At 47.7% G+C, this 18,894-nt stretch overlaps 1 protein-coding gene across 4 annotated transcripts in view; it reads left to right on the forward strand.

Moving 5' to 3' along the window:
• The first annotated feature begins 316 nt into the window (after positions 1-316).
• FHDC1 (FH2 domain containing 1) overlaps positions 317-18,894 on the forward strand; it is a 36,050-nt gene continuing 17,472 nt past the window's right edge. The window contains exons 1-4 of one of the 4 annotated variants that reach the window (XM_084884911.1): positions 317-439; positions 6,657-7,286; positions 14,371-14,432; positions 15,098-15,200. In XM_084884911.1, the coding sequence (XP_084741037.1) occupies positions 6,795-7,286; positions 14,371-14,432; positions 15,098-15,200 (657 nt within the window). In that variant the 5' untranslated portion in view covers positions 317-439; positions 6,657-6,794. Of the gene's footprint in view, positions 440-1,127; positions 1,302-1,646; positions 1,790-3,103; positions 3,259-6,656; positions 7,287-14,370; positions 14,433-15,097; positions 15,201-18,894 lie in introns of those variants that run through there. The other 3 variants (XM_084884913.1, XM_084884910.1, XM_084884912.1) reach the window with 3 other exon arrangements.

Raw genomic sequence — 18,894 nt, forward strand, 5'->3', positions numbered from 1 at the left:
CCCTGTCCCCCACATCCCCGTCCCCCGCCGCCGCCCTGCTTCCCTCGGAGCCCGTCCGCCCGGCTCCGGGACAGCCTCCGGGGGCGGGAGCAGCCTGCTGGGCGGCGGCGCCCAGGCCCCCGGGGCCCCGCGCAGGTGGAGGTGCGCGCGGCGGCGAAGGGACGGCGGCGTGGGCAGGGGGAGGGGGGAGGGGGCAGGGGGAGGGGAGAGGAGGAGAAGGGAGGGGAAGGGGCCGAGCAGGAAGGGGCGTGCTGGCCTCGCGGCGGGCGGGCGCCGGGAGCAGCCTGGGCCGCAGCATTGTTACCTGCGGCGGCGGCGGCGGCGGAGGCTGCGCCCCGCCCCGCGTCGTCCTGCCTCCCCCTCGCGGCCCGGGGCTGCCGGGCGCACTGGCCCGAGGAGAGGCGGCGGCGCCAGGAGCTGGAGGGCGAGCCGGCCGCGGGTGAGTGTGAGCCGTCCGGCCGAGGTCCGGGCGGTCCCTGCTTCGGGGTTCACCGGGACCGGCGGCGACTCCCGGCTCGGAAGGGTCGGGGGGCGCGATCGGCCAGGACCCCGGGCTGGGGTGCTGGGTCTTGGCTGCCTTGGAGCCTCCCTAGGAAGGCTGGGACGTTTGGGCGCCCTCCGCACCCACCCGGCTGACTTTGGCGGCTGCACTGCCCTGGCCGCGGAGGACGGGGGTCGGGACCCCTGTCCGGAGAACGGGCTAGGTCGCGGGCCACCGCCGTGTTGGGCCGGGTCGGCTGATTTAACTCTGAGACTCGTGGATACACTGCGCCCCCGCTAGATGCCCGCCCGTCCAGGAGCGCGCATCTGGGGGCGCCGCGCCGGGCTCCTGGCCACCGGGACCCTGGCCGCGCCCCTCCTGACAGTGGGCGCGGGGCTGACGGGGACCGAGGACGAGGGGGCTCTCGCCCGCGCACACTTGCTCTGGCCTCGCCAAGTTGGGGTTGGAAGGTGCGCCCAGCGCTGGTGTAAGTCCGGGGAGGGCGCTGGGGGGCTGGCGGGTCACCTCCAGAGCGGCTGCGGCGCCCCAGCCCGGGACCGCAGACTCCGGGTTCAATCCTCCCAGCGAACACCAGGAGTCTCCCTCCCCGCCTGCTCGCCGGCTGTCCCCGCGGCCTCGGGCTGAGCCGCAGTGCGGCGCGGAGGCTTCCCCCCTGCGCCCGGGACCCTGGCCGCGGACGTGGGGAGGGGGTGCCGCCGCGGGGGTGCGAGGAGACCCCAGTGCACCGGCCGGGAGACCTCCACTTTGGTTCAAGCAGACACCTCCTTCGGTGGCCCCCTCCTCCGCTGCTGGGAGCTTGGTACAGCGGAGGGGGTGGGCCGGGGAGGGTCGGCGGGGGCGGACGACCCCCGTTCCCACCTAGACCCGCCCGCGGTAGGGACGCCGGGAGGGGCGAGGCGGTGCGTGGCTGCTCCAGGGGGTTCTGCCCGGGATAAGGCCCGCGCTCCCGGAGGCAGAGGGAGACCCGGCCCTCCCCGGGCGCCCGCAGGGTCCCCCGGCTGTCCCCGCACCGCAGGCGGCGGCCCCCGGCAGCGTGCGCCCTCGCCCGTCCCCGCGACCCGCAGAGCCGCGCGGCGCGTGGAGGCGGCCGCCCGCGCCCCCTCCCCGCCCCGCCCCGCCCTCCGGCCGCCGCGTCCAGATAAGGACACCGCCGGGGCTCGCGTGCCGATCGCGGGGCCCTCCCACTCCCGGGGCTCCTGGGGATCCCGGCGGACGCGGCGGGTGGCCGTGCGGGCCGGGGGCTCGGGGCCCGCGGAGCCTTTGGTGCGGCGCAGCCCGGGCGTTTTGGTGAGTGGCGGGGGCGGGGGGGGGGCGGGGGCGTTTGGGGGCGGAAGGAAGCGGTAGACCGCTCGCCCATGCAAAGACTTAGGAAACTACTCTGTATCCAGATTCTGGGGAGGAAAACAGGCCCCCGGGGTCCCCCGCGTGGAGTTTCTTCAGGACCGAGTCAGTTTCCAGCAGCTGTTTGCGCAGACACTGCTGGGTCGTCTGGGACACCCTCTCTTCTCTCCCTCCAGTTGTCTGCCCCAATGACTAGCCCGCACTTCACTTCTCTCCATCCTTTGGCGCACGTTTGCTTTTTAAATTTTTTTAAAAAATATTTTTCTTTTTTCCCTTGGTTTGGGGGCATTCAGAGAAACTGGAAATGCAGATTCAAAACCAGGCGTTCTCTCCCCGCGCCCAGGGCGCTGTGCTCCCAGGCATCGGTGAGATGTTTATGTTGTGCTGCAGATTAAACAGGCTGGCTGGAAACGGGCTTCCCGGCCAGCCCCGGTTGGACTGTGTGGCTGACATTCTGTGTTTAGTCAAGGTATTGGAAGACGGGCGTGGGGGAGGAGCCTTTTCCCGAGGAGTTCGTGGGGAGCAGAAATTCCATGTCTTTTAGAATTGACTGTGCTCTCCCAGGCCTGGCCTTTCTTTTCCCCCAGATAAAATAGGGCTGTGAGTTTCTGTGCCTCTCCTGGCCAAGCCTGGCATGTTCTGCCCCCCATTTGTCATCAGAAGGGTATGCCCTTCCTGCTCCCACCTCGTCAGTGACACATGTCTGGAATCTGGCGGGAAGGCTTTCTGGTGTGGGCTTTCCTTGTGATGATGGTTGCCCTGGGGGGTGAATGACCAATGGAGCAACAAGCCCCCCTAACCCCTTTCTCAGGAAAGCTCGGAGCTCTGAACGGACTTTCAGGAGCCTGTTTTCCCACGAAATATGCCGAAATGAAGCATACCTACCCTGTCTTCGTCCCTCTCACCCACTCCCATCAAGGGAATGGAGCTTTGGCACCAAGAGCATAGGAATGCGGCTGTTTGGACAGGAGTGGTTAGGAAGGGGCCAGAGGGCTCCTTTGGAGACCCCATGAACATCCTTGTTCTAAGACTTTTGGCTTGCTGATCAACCAAAGGCCAAGACCATGGTGACAGTGTCCCCTCATTAAAAATACACATGGTAAAAAAAGACACAGCCTCCCCAGGAGCGCCTATCACTCAGACACACCTGTGCTGGGTCATGACTAGCACTCCGGGGACTGAGAGGGGCATCTTCAGCCTGAGCAGCCACCCTCGCTGCTGCTGCAGTCTCCAGCCTGGAGATGAGATGTTAAATGCAAGCCGTCCGTCTGCCCAGGGGAGATGGATGGATACTTGACATTTCCCAGACAGAGCCGACACCATTTATTTCTATTGCCCCTACTTGGCCATTCATAGCCGTGATAAACAGCCAGCGTCTTTAGCTCACCTGTGTTCTCCTGGCTGACTTAGAGAGGGTATGTTTGCATCTTTACTGTAGGTGGTAGTACCTAGTGAGTTAAATGTTCTTCGTGTGTCCTCCCGGTCTCATGTCCCCTGAGACTGTGGGAAGGGTTAGAATGTCTGTCTGCACTCTCTTTTCCCTTCCTCTGTCTGACATGTGAAATCCGGGCCAGGGAGGAAGCCCTATTGATGCCAGTTGTAAAAGCCTTAGCATCTTGGCTAATCATTGCTGGACAACGTATTCATTAGAAGCCGTTGGGGGGGGGCCTAAGATTCTTGTATGTTACCTTGGGGAAAAATTAGCCAGACAATGTACCAGGAACAATGTGGGTAAGTTTTCTTTTGTTCTTTTAGCTTTTTTCAGGCGGCATTAACTTTCTCAAGATGGGGCAGTGGTTAGAATCAGGCCAGTGCATCGCTAACTTATGTATTACTTTGACGAGCTTTTATCCGGTACTTCCCCTGTGTAGCTCGTAATACTCAAAAATACATGCGTTCTCTGGAGCTTTGGTATTGGAAGATAGTGCTGTTGCATAACTGCCGGTAGATAGTCTTTCTCACTCTTTATTGTATCTTTACATTTGCTCTGTGAGGTTTAATGGCACATCTGTGCATATATTTACTCAGCACTGGATGAGTTATTGCTTTCTAGGATAGAGACTTTTTTAGCTTATCATCATTCTTAGCAGGGATAATCTATCAACAAGTCAGCAGATCTGGGATTGAAGGGTTAGCCATTCTTCTATACGTAATTAGTGAATTGGAGGATTAGAGCTCTTCTATACATGAGATATTTCATGTACAGAAGTATTTTAAAACATGTAAGGATAAACTGCCAAGATTACCTGTGCAGTCTTGAAAAAAGAAGAGTTCAAATATAACTATAAACTGTAATTGACAATGAGTCATTTGCTTTAGGGGTGCCAACTATGAAAACAGCCTGGTTATGCCCCTAATGATAATTATGAAAACTCCTTTTAAAAGCCAGTTGCCTCTCAAGGGAGCTGCAAGTTGGCTTGGATAAATATTTTCAGTTTTACTTTCTAAAATGTTATCCAGGGGTGATGATTACACAACACTGTGGATGAACTTAATATAAAAATGGTAGAAGTGCTTAAAAGGAATCATCCAGTTACTAGTTGTAAGTGCTATTTTCTAGCCATATGTAATTTCCAGAAACTAAACATTCAAACATTTCAGGAAAACTTCCATTCTTGGTAGAGATAATTTAATATACAATTACTATTAAAAAAAAAACAAAAAAAAAAAAACAAATCTCAGAAACCTAGTAACTAAGAAAGCAGAGAATGGACATATTTAAGGTTTCTAGCAGCCGGAGCATTTTATGTATGAACTCAATACATATTTTAAAGCAAATGTAATGCCTGGGGAAGTAAAGAGAAATCATATGTACGTGTGACACCAGTTGTTAATAATAGTTAATTATATACAGGCATCTTGGTAAGGACTGTACATGTATTAGTTCATATATTCTTATACAAGCCAGTAAAACGGTATATTCTTATATTATAGAAGAGGCTGTTGAAACATAGGATAAATAACCTGCCTCTCTCTAGTTTGCACATCTAAGGATCTGAGGAAAAGCAGCCTGTTTCTGGAATCTCCACTCTTATTTCCAAGACTTTAAGATTTTAAAATTGAATGGTGATAAGCTAGAGAGAAGGGAAGAAAGAGAGGAAGGGAGAGGGAGAGGGAAAGAGAAACATTGATGTGAGAGGGAGCTCATAACCCAGGCATGTGCTCTGACCAAGAATCAAACTGACAACCCTTCAGCACATGGGACGATGCCCAACCAACGGAGCCACACAGGCCAGGCGGCAATCCTGCCTCTTGTATGTGGTTCTTTTTAAAAATATATATATTTTATTGATTTTTTACAGAGAGGAAGGGAGAGGGATAGAGCATTAGAAACATCAATGAGAGAGAAACATTGATCAGCTGCCTCCTGCACACTCCCCATTGGGGATGTGCCCTCAACCAAGGCAGGTGCCCTTGACCGGAATCAAACCTGGGACCTTTCAGTCTGCAGGCCTATGCTCTATCCACTGAGCCAAACCGGTTTTGGCTTGTATGTGGTTCTGAGTAAAAAAATTAACAATATTTGAATTAGTCCAATCAGACAATTTACTCCTGTGTAGCCCAGCATGGTTTGACCAATGTGTAAGAGTGTGAGCTTTGACAGTGATGCTATTCGAGGACAATTTCACTCAGAAGTCCAGTCTAAAAAGCCCCTCCATTTGGCCCTTTATGACCTGGAGGAAGCAGCCCCCTTTCATACACTCACTCTGAAGCCTGGGACCTTGGAGGTGAGGGGGTGGAGTTTGACACCCCCCCTTCCCTCCTCTATCCACCCGTCAGGTGCTCACTCCGTATCCTGCATGGGCTCCCTTCTTCCACATTCCTTCTTACCTCTCTTATATCTGAAGAAAGGTAGTTGTTTTGACCCCTGTTTTCACATCAGGTCCATAACCCAACCCCAAAACAAACATGTGAAGATCGGTAAAAATACAAGGCACTAAATAAAATAAGGCATCCATGTGTGGCAGGTGTGACACGGCAGCATTTCCTTGTGTGTCTGTGTCTTTGCTGGTAGTGTCACGGAAGAATCAGAGATACAGGGGAGACGTTCTGGTGGCTTCCAGAGAGCGGCTTAACTGGAATCCACAGTGATAGCATCGGAAGCGATAGCAGGGGTCATGTAATGTATCCCAACCTCCTAATTTTACAGACGAGAAACTAAAGTCTAGTGAGGTGAAGTGACTTGTCTAAAAACGGTAAGCAACAAAGCTTGATTTAGAGCTGGACCCTTTAATCGGCGTGTCTAGTGTTTGCTGTATTTTCTGGGAAGCCATGTCACCCAGTGACATAGATGGAGCAGGAACGTGGTGGCCCTGACTCCAGGGGTATGAGTTCAGCCATTATTTTATCATCTGCACATTCCTGCCTGTTATGTGCTTGGTAGGGGACCTAGCCACACCGGAGAAAGGCAGGTCACCAGTGCCTAACGCTTCTGTTATGTGCGTGATTTCCCTAGGGGTTGGGTATCCATTGTCCCAGGGCCAGGGCCAGGTCATGAACAAAAGCAGTTTATTCATAAAGTGAGCAATGCTTGCCGAACCTATATAGTGGGTCCTCGGCAAATGTGTTTTACTGATGAACAGAAGTTTTCCAAGTTGGATTTATTGTTGCTGTTTTGGCAACATTTCCGGGTAGTAAAATTTGGCTCACGTTTTAGACAAGTGTTAGTCCCTTTTATTGCTCTCGGGGATGTATTGCCCCTCATTATTTTCATATCCCGTTTCTCCAGGAGGGCTGGCACAAGCCTCGGACGGGAGTAGCTTGGATTGGAATGTTTCCCTGCACCGACGTTAAACTCGTTTTATCTTTGTAGGTTTTGGAAGATGACACACAGCGCAGGTGCCTTTTTCCCTGGTGGCAGACCGGCGCGTGAAAAAGTATGACACACGTCTGAGGTTTGTGTCTGCTTCGCCAAGGTCAAGAAATCATCTCCTTGGAAGGCAACCATACTATGCATGTTATGAATTGTGTCTCCTTGGCCAGCGATAAAGAAAATGGGACTATCGCCACAGCAGCTGGATTCATGATTGAGGAAACGCAGCCCCCGCCGCCTCCTCCTCCTCCACCCCCTCCGCCTCCACCATGTCCATATCCAGAGGAAGGGTTCGCTTCCTCTCCCCCCCCTCCCCCACCACATGCACTCCCCGGGGGGCCTCCGGTCCCTCCTCCCCCTCCGGAACTGCCCCCAGCATCTCACTGGAATGGCTACAGCCACCTGGGTAAGAAAAAGCGGATGAGGAGCTTTTTTTGGAAAACCATTCCGGAGGAGCAAGTCCGAGGCAAAACCAACATCTGGACCTTGGCAGCCAGGCAGCAGCATCAGTACCAGATCGACACGAAGACCATCGAGGAGCTCTTCGGGCAGCAGGAGGAGGCCACCAAGCCTTCCCTCTCCAGGAGAGGAGGGTCTTTAAATTCGTCCTTCAAGGAAGCCAGAGAGGAGGTAGGAAGGGGGCGTTGTTTTGAGTGCTGTTTTGGCAACATTTCCGGGTAGTAAAATTTGGCTCACGTTTTAGAAAAGTATTAGTCCCTTTTATTGCTCTGAATAACTTTTGAAAACTTACTAGATAGAATCACTCTGTGGTTGAGCATCGACCTATGAACCAGGAGGTCATGGTTCGATTCCTGGTCAGGGCACATGCCTGGGTTGTGGGCTCGATCCCCAGTGTGGGGTGAGCAGGAGGCAGCCAATCAATGGTTCTCTGTCATCATTGACGTTTCTGTCTCCTCTCTTCCTCTCTGAAATTAACAAAAATATATACTTTTTTTAAAAAGGCAAGGGAATGTTGCGCTCTGGGAATGACAGGAAGGGCCTTCCTTACATGCTGAGCTCGAGCTGAGTAGTGACAAAGTGGAGGGAGCGTGCGTGCCGGACCCTCCCAGGCATCTCGGTGGATTATGACCTCATGCCGAGAACATGCTCTATGGGGCCATCGTCCTTGGCTTCTCAGCGCTGCCCTGACTCTGCACATCTGTGGCTTCCGCTGGTGGAGCACTCCTGCTGGAGCCCAGGATTACTCCTCTCCAGTGAGACAAACACAGAACCCAAGTTCCTGAGCCCAGGCATCTGTGATCAGGTGGAGCTTTCTGAGACAACATGCCTTTTGTTAAATAGCATCATTAAGTAATGCACCTCCTGAGGGTTTTATCCTTAGTGTTTCCTCCCATTTTCCTCGCACAGTGTTTAGTGAAGGCCTTCACTCCTCCGGTCTGAATTGAATAATGGCCATTGTGGACCAGAGATTTCCAGAGAGCCAAAGCGTCAAGCTGTTTTCAGATAGACTTTCTAGGAGGCATATTTCCAGTTTACACTCTGTGTGTTAACTTTGAGAAGAAAATAAAGCTAGCAAGTTATAAGAAGTTCACTGGAAGCATGTGGCCTTCAGGGTACAGGCCACTATACATTATAGAAACTGAGTCCAGAGTAGTGTTTGTGCATACTCTGTAGAAACACGAATAAACATGTAAAAGCTTCTACTTTCAAGAGGATATAATTAGAAAACCAGGGATTAAAAGGAAAGAATGCTGTCCACCAAAAAAAAAAAAAAAAAAAGGAAACAGAAATGCATCATTTTTTAATCTGCTGTAAGGGAGCTGAGAAAATAGGTCAGAGATGGAGGTGTGCGATAAGGGTAGGCAGGGCTCTGGAATAAAGTAGCAGCTCCCTGCATTATTGAATTCTCAAGCCGACAATATTGACCTCTTTTCTCTCTGGCTCAGGAGCATGTTAACTTCTGTCCACGAATTCCCTTGGGGGCCCTTGAGGCTGGTGGCATGGTGCCCTGTTGAAACGGCCAGGAGTCTATTTATTATGAAATGTGGAGAACGCGGGGATTTGAGTTTAATCCGTGACATACATTTGAGAGGCAGTCTTTGGGAAAACCCTGAGTGGGAAGCACGGGTTTCCCCCGCTCTTTGCTCTATGCACAGTCCTTTCCCTCCGGAGCAGACCCTTTCAATCCCGGAAGAAGCAGGAAGTCATTCCTACGTACCCTGGTCTTCGCCTCCCTCGGCCAGCAGAGGTTCTGAATGTACAGCAGGTCATTTCTCATCACTGCTTCTGAGCTCCACTTACTGAATTTCAAGAATTTTAAAGGAAAGACTGGGTGGGTGCATGTGGAGAAAAGGTGATGTCTCCAAAAAGCACCTTTGGAAACAGAAGGAGGTCTGGCTCCGCATGTTTCTGGGGAGGCGGCTGACCCTTGTAAATTGGGGACATTTATTTTGCCAATTGCTATGAGGTCCTTGCTGCTTTATGTTTGTGAACCGAAGAGAGGCAGGAAGTGTGGGGTCTTTTCCCAACTGTGGCAGAAGCAGAAATGTCCATTTCTAGGCCAGATCTAAAATTCGGGGCGGGGGGGAATCTTTCTCCTCACCCCCTTCACCTCTGTATCTGAGTTACATCTTTACTCCTTTTCCTTTAACTTAAAAAACAAACAAACCTGAAAGTGAATAATTATTTAGCTAGCTAGTTAGTTATGTTTATTTATATTTTATTGAATTTATCGGTTAATAAAATGATACAGGTTTCAGGTGTACAATTCTATAATACTCCATCTGTACATTGTATTGTGTGTTCGTTACCCTAAGTCAAGTCTCCTTCCATCACCATTTATCCTCCCTTTACCTTCTCCTATCTCCCCTCCCCCTTTCCTCTGGTAATCACCATACTATTGTCTGTCTGTGAATAATCAACTTTTTAATTGTGGTGAAATATACATCGACCATCTTAACGATTTGCAGGTGTACAGCGCAGTGGCACTGGGACATCCACACGGTTGTGTAACCACCCTCACCATCCATCCACAGAAACCTCATCTTGCAAACTGAAACTCCCAGTCCCTGGCAACCACCCTTCTCATTTCTCTATGAATTTGACTGCTGTGGGTACTTTATATAAGTGTAATTGCACAGTCTTCTCGTGACTGGATCATTTCACTTTGCATAATGTCCTCGAAGTTCCTCCACGTGGTAGCATTTCAGCGTTGTAAGGCTGGATAATATTCCATTGTTTACCCAGTTATCCGTCCAGGGACACTGGGTTGCTTCCACCTTTTGGCTATTGTGAATAATGCTGTTATGAAATAGCTTTACTTTTAACACTTATGGGTCCTAATCTGAGAGACAGCATTCTAGAAAGAAAAGTTAAATCACCATAAATGCGTAAGCAAACAGCCTAATTCTTCAGTTCTTCAGTACTCAGGTAGGGTGAGTAGTTTAGTAGATGGATGGATAAGTGCATATTGTGTAATATGGTCACAGAACAGGGTTATCCAGAATTATTTTCAATTTTCCATGCTGTCTCCAACATGGCTAGGTATGTCATATGTACCTTTTTTTCCCCTCCAGTAAAAAACACAGGACATGTGATTTTCTTCCCTCATTAGATTTTCTTCTAAAGCAGCTACAACTCAACAGAGTGGTAGTCTAACCAGGACCAGGAATAAGATTTCCAGTTCACTCTGTAGTAGGTGAAGCCCAGGGTTGACAGTCATAGTTCTCACTGTCTGTCTGTGTGGACTGGAGAGCACCCTCAACAGTATGTTGATCAAAACTGGGAGTCACAAAGAAACCACATAAGATTAATAAAGTCTGAGGATCTCATGTAAAACATGGTGACTACAATTGAGAACATTGTATTGTAAAAACTGAAATTTGCTAAATGTTCTCACCAAACAAAGAGAAAAAGATAAATATGTGAGGTGGTGGGTGTGTTCATTTGCTAGGTTGGGGAATCCTACTAAAATCTCGAATTGGGAAAAGAAGAATGGCAAGGGAGAAAATGAGATGGAAGATTGGTGTTTCAAATTCATGAGAAGTCATGTTTTAGTCTCCCACACTCTAATTCAGGTTTTAGTCATTCTTTCTCAACTTTTGTTGCGATCCCAGTATATTGTAGGATTCTGGGACATGCTCAGTCCAGAACTATATTGAAAGGGACCAAAAGCAAAGCTTCAACTGCGATTTCATTTCCCTCCCCCGAAAAGTTTGGGCAGAACATTTCCCATTTGACAGCCAACCAAAAATGAAAAAAAAAACCAACAACATTAAAACCCAAAGCTAAGTACATATCGGAGCATTCGGGAAGATTTTTAAATTTTCTTTTCAGAATTTCACATAGGGTTGAAATAACCAAAAATGACTTGAAATTTTCTTCTTCAGCCTGAAGACATTTATAGTAAGTGAAATAAGCCAATCACACAGGGACAAATAGGATATGATTCCATTTACATGGGGTATCCAGAATGGTCAACATCCTAGGGACATTTACCATGAAGAGTGCTTGCTAGGAGAAGGGGAGGGGAGGGTATATGGGGAGTTAGGGTTTAATGGGTCCAGAGTTTCATTTCTGCAAGTTGAGGAGTTCTATGGATGGATAGATGGATAGATGGATGGGTGATGATGGTTGCACAACAGTGTGAATGTGAATGTACTGCATGCCACTGAACTGTACACGTGAAAGTGGTTAAGATGCTATGTGTATTTCACTGCCACTAGAAAGCAAGCGTTTCCTCTTCCTTTTGAGAATATGGGAGGCAGATTTTGTAGTGATGTGACCCTAGGTGAAAGTTCATGCATTGTAGTAGAAGAATAGGAGAGCTTACCCAGAGGTGTTAACAAGGGGGGGAGGGGGGTGGTCGTGGCCATGCACATCATTTGTGGAGTACCCAGTATGTACCCTGGTTTCAGTGTCTCTGAGGGTGTTCGAACAAACCCAGCCACCTTGGTCAAATGTGGGGAGATTATAGTAAATCCCCCCACATCCTGGTGGGTCATCCTCCGGAGGAAATGAGCCGAGCACATTAGCTTATGGCCAGGATTGGCGTAACTCCTTAAGGAAGCTCACTGGCTGTACCTGCTGTTGACTTGAGCGGAGTCCTGCCTCCACGCGCTGCGGCGTCCAGAAAAGTAGATCCGATTGACTGGAACTGGTGGGGCGAGGGAGGGACCCGTGAGTTCTTCCCTTTTCTTGGAGCAGCTGGTCTGACCTGTGGAGCCTGAGAGTCTCACGGGGGCCCCCTGGGTAGAGTCCACGGCTCTGAATGATTCCAACACCCCAGCAGTCCCACACACATTCATTTCTGAATGGCCCAGCTTTTTGAGCTGGCAAGCATTTGGGAAGTAAGATAAGCTAATTTACATGTAGAGTGATAACCCTCATTGAAGGACTTGAACAAACACTTTTATAACACTGCTTTGGAAGGATCCAGGGAGATAACCAGCGGTAAAGAGACTGCTTGTGCATCCAGCAAATCTGAGGATACCGAGGGCGGGCCGTGGAGCGTTATCAGTTGTCTTGTTTTCCTGTTTTTTTGATGAGGCGCTGGGCTGTTTTCCCTGGTGGGTGCAGTCAGTCAGAACCAACCCAGGTTTTTCCTTAGGAATACTGCTGCATTCTCTTAGGGGCCAGTTTCTGAAGCCTGGCTTCAGACTGCAGAGAGAGCTGCTGTTCCAGGCGGGCTGCCCCTGCATTGAGCCTAAGGAAGCCTCTTTGTTCCTGCAGGCTGTTGTAGCTGGTGACATTTCTACCCATCATCCCACACATACAACTGGGGTCATCGGGGGACTTGGCCAGCCCCTTGGATGGCCTTCTTCAGATCTGACCCCACTTCTGGAGAAATATTCCAATGTGAAAACCAGACTGGAGGGGGGATATTTGCCAATTCTCTTCACTCCTGTATCTCAGTGATATTAAAACTCGCCAGAACTAGAGTGAAAAGGAACCCCATACACCCAGACGAACATTTCAGTTCTAGTATTGCTTTGGGGAAGTTATAAAAAATGACAGCTCCGAGGCTCTGCTTCCTTATATGGTAAATAGGAGTAATAAGACTAATGTCTCCATCACTTTTTCAGCAACAATAGCTGTGGATCTCAGCCAAGTGTGCAGAGTCCCAGAGCGCTGAAGGGTGAAGATGATGAGGTGGATTTGGGGTATTGGGGACCCAGGAGGCTGCCACCATCATGGGTTAAATACAGCAGGAGTGGGTAATTTAATGAGAGAAATTTAAAAAAAAAAAAAAAAAAAAAAAGGTATTTCCCCATTCTGGGTGGAAGTGAGTACAGAGAAAGTTTTTTGGATATCAATCAATATACATGTTCTTACTTGTTAATTTAGGATTTATAATAAATGCATAGTTGTCTGTCGTAATAACTTTTTGGTATAAGCTTTCCTCCTTAAAGGGTGATAACTTTGACAGTTGTTGTGTGTGTGTTTTTTTCTCTCACCACTCTTTCTTCACCCCCTTCCCTCCCTTCACCCTGAACTTGAACTGCAACCCTGGGATAGGATTCCAATAAGGAGCAGGCCCTTTTAACTTGGGAGTTTATTTTATGGTTGGCAGGTGATAGTGTTAACATGAAATAAACCCCTAGGATAGTAAATAATGTGATTGTTGAAGATTAGTGTTCAAATGAAGGTAACCATACTCTTGTAAAAATTTAACCTTGTAGCCAGGAAGAGCCATTGACTTTGGTTAACAGTCTTGTTAGTCTTGCTGTTTCCTATTCACTTAGAAGCAGGCCCAGGGATCAGGAATTTAATTTGAAACCCGATTCTCTTTTGTTCGCAATGAATCACATACATTTGGAAAGGAACAGCATTACAACAACATTCCTGTTTTAGCGAGTCTCCCTCTACCAAGAAACAAGTGGGGAAAAGTGCAGCAGTTTTAAGGTTCTCGTTCCACCACACATCCTGGACGTTCACTTCCAGAGAAAGAAATGGCTTTGTTATTTTATCCCCTGCCAAAAAAAGTTTAATTTGTAATCTAATAAAACTCTTGCAAATCATTCATTTGAACAACTAAAACCTATTGCAGCCAAAATCTGGGTTTTGAAGGTACATTGGAATAGCCAACATATTTCATTAAATTAAAGATGATTCTAGAGATGTTAAAATGCCAAAAAAAAAAAAAAAAAAAAAATGTCTTCGACTTGATGAAATACATCACAAGAGTTATCCTTTTAAAATTATGAGTAAATAAAATGTAGGGCACTTTCTTACCTCCTCCTAAAAGGGCTGTTGGACATATATATTATTTTTCAGTGAAAAGAAATTTCTCTTTTAGAAAAAAATTAGGAATTTTACTAAATATTTTTTTCTATCCCTAAATCAGCATTGGGACTCACTTTGAAATCACTTCAGAGTTATTTTTTACTTTCCCAGTTCAAAGCTCATACTAAGACATTTTTTTTTTTCCAAGTTAAGACTTTTAAATGTGGACTATATTATTTTAAAAGGAAGCTGCTAAATTTAAAAATATATAATTTATCAAGAATTATATAATATCATGTGTAATTATTACAATTAAAGAAATAGATCATTTGCAGAAAGTTTGGGGACATGATATTTTACTATTTGTAAAACTATATTAGGTATATCAATTAATCACCAGATTTACACACTTGGAATTATTCTCTTATAAATTGGAATTAAATTTTGATAGGTTTTCATCCTCTTCATTCCTCCAACTATTATTATTTGTACTTGAATGATCTTATGTGTCTCTCTTTTTTTTCTTCAGATTACTATCTTGGATGCAAAACGGAGCATGAACATTGGGATATTTCTTAAGCAATTTAAGAAGTAAGATTTTTGCGCATACTTGAAACTTGAGCATCAGAGTGTGTGGGTGTGAGCTGAAATTCAGATTCTAATATGAGGGAAAATCATTCCTCAGACCTCCACATCCTTCTCAGGCACATGGCTTTGATGAGTCCAGCACTTCCTGCTGTTTTCCTCATGAAAACCCAACCTAGTGGCTTGAAATAGGGAGAATGACCCCAGGATGTCCGTTCAAGCCCGGGATGTCAGGGGGTTTATAAATTCATCTGCAGTGTGGCCCCTTGAGTGCAGGTTGGGCTGGGGAGCCAAACGGGTGACGTTCAGGCATTCCAGGGTGCAAAGGCGAGGGCTCTACTGGAGTTTCATGAGACTGAAGGGGATGGTTTTCCTTCTCCCAGAAGAAGGCTCCAGTGGCCGTTGCCACTTTGACTTTTTCAGGGGTGCCTGGGGTTGGGAGGAAAGGGGGATGATTTCCCAGGTGAAATGGCCGCTGAGTGGTGTTTCAGGATCTCCACTTTACCTGACAGTGGGTCTGTGGTGATCACTGACATACCACTGCCGGTGAGACTGGGAAGAAGGCGGGATGGAAAGGAGGGTGGAGACGATTAGCTTTGATGTCCACGGGCTTGTGTGTCTCTGGCACGCAAGCAAACCTGAGATGGAACCTGATCGATTGTCTTTTCAAGGTCTCCTCAGTCCATTGTAGAAGATATTCATCAAGGGAAGAGTGAGCATTATGGATCAGAGACATTGCGAGAATTTCTTAAACTTTTGCCAGAGTCAGAGGAGGTAAGGAATTTGGCGTGTGAGTTTTAGAGGAGTGATGATAAAAGCTTAATATTTGTAGGAATGTCAGAAATCACATGGGAAGGGGACTCTCCTACTCAGAGCCAGTTTTCTCACGTAAAATTAAGACGTGACCCAGTAGAAAGTACATGGGTTATGGGATTAGAGAACCTAGGTTTGAATTTGAGCTCTACCCTTAATTGAGAAACTTGGGCAAGCTTCTTAACTCTCCTGAACTTTAGTTCTCTCACCTGTAAAGTGAGGCTGTGATGCTTACCTCAATGGATAGTCAAGATAATTAAACTGTAGTTATGCATCTGACATGGTACTTGGCCCATGGAGGCTCAATGCATTTTAATTGCATTTTCCATCGGGTGGATGATCTTTGCCTATGGTGTATGTGGATTGTTTTATAATGTATATACTTTTTAAAAAAAGTAAACCGCTTCAGGATAAAGATGCTCTAAAATTTGGGAAGGTAAGTAAATTGTTAATGAATGTTGTCTATATAACTGACTGAAAGTTGGAGATTGGTGTGATAGCAATGCAGTATCGCAATATAGTTATTGATTTTTTTTATTTTTTTTGGACTGATTTAAGTGACATTTTGAATGGTTAGGAGCTTTATAGAAAAGAAAACAGAAAAATAATTTTGTAAAACCTCCCAAAATTTTAATATTGTCTTTTATTTCTGAAGAAGTGACCTTTGGGGGAAAAAAAATTCTATCAATAATAGAAATACCTGAATATCTGTGCTTGTAAACGTTTGAATAATCATAGTCTTATAAAGTAAAAGGTATGTTACCCTTTTCCACATACTGCAGTTCCTCCCTCTCCCAACCCACTCCTCTTCCCACATAGGATAAGTGGAACTTGACTTTAGAACCATTAATAACAGTAAGATAAATGTATTCATACTTTTCACATTAGTGATAAGCTCACAATGCCAAGTCGAGAGTCTTACTGAGTACCTAGGCATTCTAGATACATCTAATCATCTCAGCCCCTCTCTATCTTGGGTTTTCTGTTTTAAAGTTAAGTGTAACTTATCTTAGCCAAGATTAATTGATAGGATTTATCAGTGTTAATAAAAGGGTCTTAAAGCATTGAGAAAAAGGAAGATTAAATCTTATTTACTGAACACTCTAGTTTTTCTTTTATGTGGAAAATGGGAGTTCTCAATTTTTAAAATTAGGATGAATATGGTTGAATTAATCTGGGTTTTAAAGAAGATTTTGTTTTTCTCAATATCTTAATCCTGCGAGGGCTTTTCCCATGCCTCCTCAGCACTGCTGTGGTACCCACTCCTAACCTTTTCCGCTTTTAAGTGAGGGTCAGATTTGATGGCACAAGTGAAAGTGCTCAGAAAAGCTCTAAATTTTTCACGAAACAGAAGTCACGCACGAGGGAGGCTGCTGGCTTCTTGCCACGAAGATATGGGAGATTAAATGGCTTCCTTAATATCTTTACTTCTAATTCAAAAATCAAAGGTGATTCGGGAATGCAAAGGCTATGGAAGACTAAGGGATTTTTCAAAGAAGCAACTTAGCTGTCAAACTGCTCATGTTTTAAAAAGCTCTGGTTTTTTTGAGTTGTGTGTGGGATATAATTGAAAGGGAGGAAAGTCAAGGGCAAGATGAATAAAACCCACCCAAAGCTCCCCTGAGCCCCCAGGCACTCTCTCACCCTCAGACTGTTAGCTAACCTCTGGCCTGGCGGTGAGATCCTGCCTCCCCAGCCCCTGAGCCGGGCCCAGCTGTTTCTCCCACCACCGTCCTGCGCCAGGGTCATCCTCCCTCTGAATATCTGACAAGCTTGGTCACCCTCCTCCTTGTTTACATTACCGGCTCTTGGCTTCAGCTCACCACACCCTGCAAACTCAACCGGGAGCTTCCTTCGGCAGGAACACCCTGACAGTCCCCAGGGCCCTTGGCATCCCTCCCCAACACACTCCGGGGGATCTGTGCTGGCAGAGGGAGGCCCGGCGAAAGCCAGAGCCACCCCGTGACCCATGCCCGCTGCAAGGTCAGATCAGCTTTAGTTGTGAGTGCTGTGTGGCCTCTGGCACCACCCAGACCCAGGGCCGACACTATAGTCTTTGGAGGAGGGTGGAGGATGGAGATGAGGCCAAGGAGGAGACGGGGCCAAGTGAGAGAGGTTTAGGAATGTGGCAGAAATATGCTAATAAGTGCGTAAGTGCACGAGTAACCGCATGTTGCCGAGCCCGTGGCATAACGTTCTGTGCTCATTTTTAGCACAAGAAGGGATTACATGTTTGTTGAGGGCCACTGTGTTCCAGGCACTGGACAGGGCAGAATTCAACCAAGCAAGATCCTGCACGTCAAGTGCGTGGCCCCATGTCCAGCACATAGATAGTCAATAAATCATGGCTGTAATGATTTGGTGTATCTTTTTCACTTAATCCTCACAGCGATGTAAGCTAGTCCTCATGTTACACGTTGAGAAACGGGGGCTCCCGTAGCCTGGGTAGAACGTGTCCAGTGCCACATGATGGACAGGCCCCAGAGGAAGGTGGACTTGAACCCCTGATGGGTCTGACCCCAGAGCAGTTCCTTGGGCTGCACTTGGAGGAAGGAAGGAAGGGCAGAAGTTCTCAACACACTCAGAAGGTTCTCAGAAGCCTCCCAGCCTTTTCATCACCGCCGCTGTCACACAGCCCTGGCGTGAGTGTCACCCAGATAATACCGCGATCTTATCAGCAGGCGGAAAAATAGGGACGGGAAGAGCTCCTTTTCTCCTCTGCATTCTCAGCTGACAAGCCAGCCCAAGGTTAATCCGTGTACAGGATTCCTCTGCCCTTTGCCACAAATCTTTTGTCTGGCATGTTTGTTCATCTGGCCTGAGACTCGTGGTTAAAACTTGCAGAGGAAGAGGTAGACGGAGAAGTGAAAGAACTGGAGGGCTGTGCTCTGTGAGGTGTCCCTCCTCCTGAGAGGAGGCTGGAGTCGGAGCCAGGTGGGCGGAGGAAGGACCCTACCCAGCTGGCAAGCCCCTCCCTCTGATGGGGCTGGGTCCTCATCATCCCCTCAGGGTTGGGAATGTGATAGAAATGTTCTGTCCTCTCTGGGTGCAGACTCCTCTGACACTTGATCACCTCATTTCTACCTTTTTTGTTGGCTCTGCCCCTGGGAGGGACATGCCAGTGGGGGAGCTCCAGAACCTTCTGTTGATCCGTGGGTGGGAAATCCTGCTCTTTGAAGGCCATATGAGTGGAATTAGATGGGATGAAGGAGGTCTGCCCCCGGGAATGTGTGAGCCTTAAGGAGCATTCTGTTTGCTAGGAGGATAGCACTGAGTAACCGGGTCAAAATGAGAGTCATTTGGCTCAGCCAACAGCATCATGCCTAACAATGTTTGATAAATGCTTTTTGATGATGATGAGAATGCATAATAATTATAGGGTTGGTTCACCTCTCTCTCTCTCTCTCTCTCTCTCTCTCTCTCTCTCTTTTTTTTTTTTCACCTCCCTACCACTGTGAAGGTACCGTAATCCTTCTTAATGAACATAAATCCCGTTTTGGAATGGAGTTAAGAACTGTATACAGGGCATTTAAATCAAATACTATCTTTTCATCACCATTCTCTGAAATCTAAACATTGCTAGCTCGTTACATAAGTGAGGGAGATTAGCCTTTGTTCAGTTACAGTTTAGCACATGTCTCATAGAAATATCGAC

This window comes from Pipistrellus hanaki (assembly GCF_964339955.1).
Source record: "Pipistrellus hanaki genome assembly, chromosome: 5".
NCBI classification, from domain to species: Eukaryota; Metazoa; Chordata; class Mammalia; order Chiroptera; family Vespertilionidae; genus Pipistrellus; species Pipistrellus hanaki.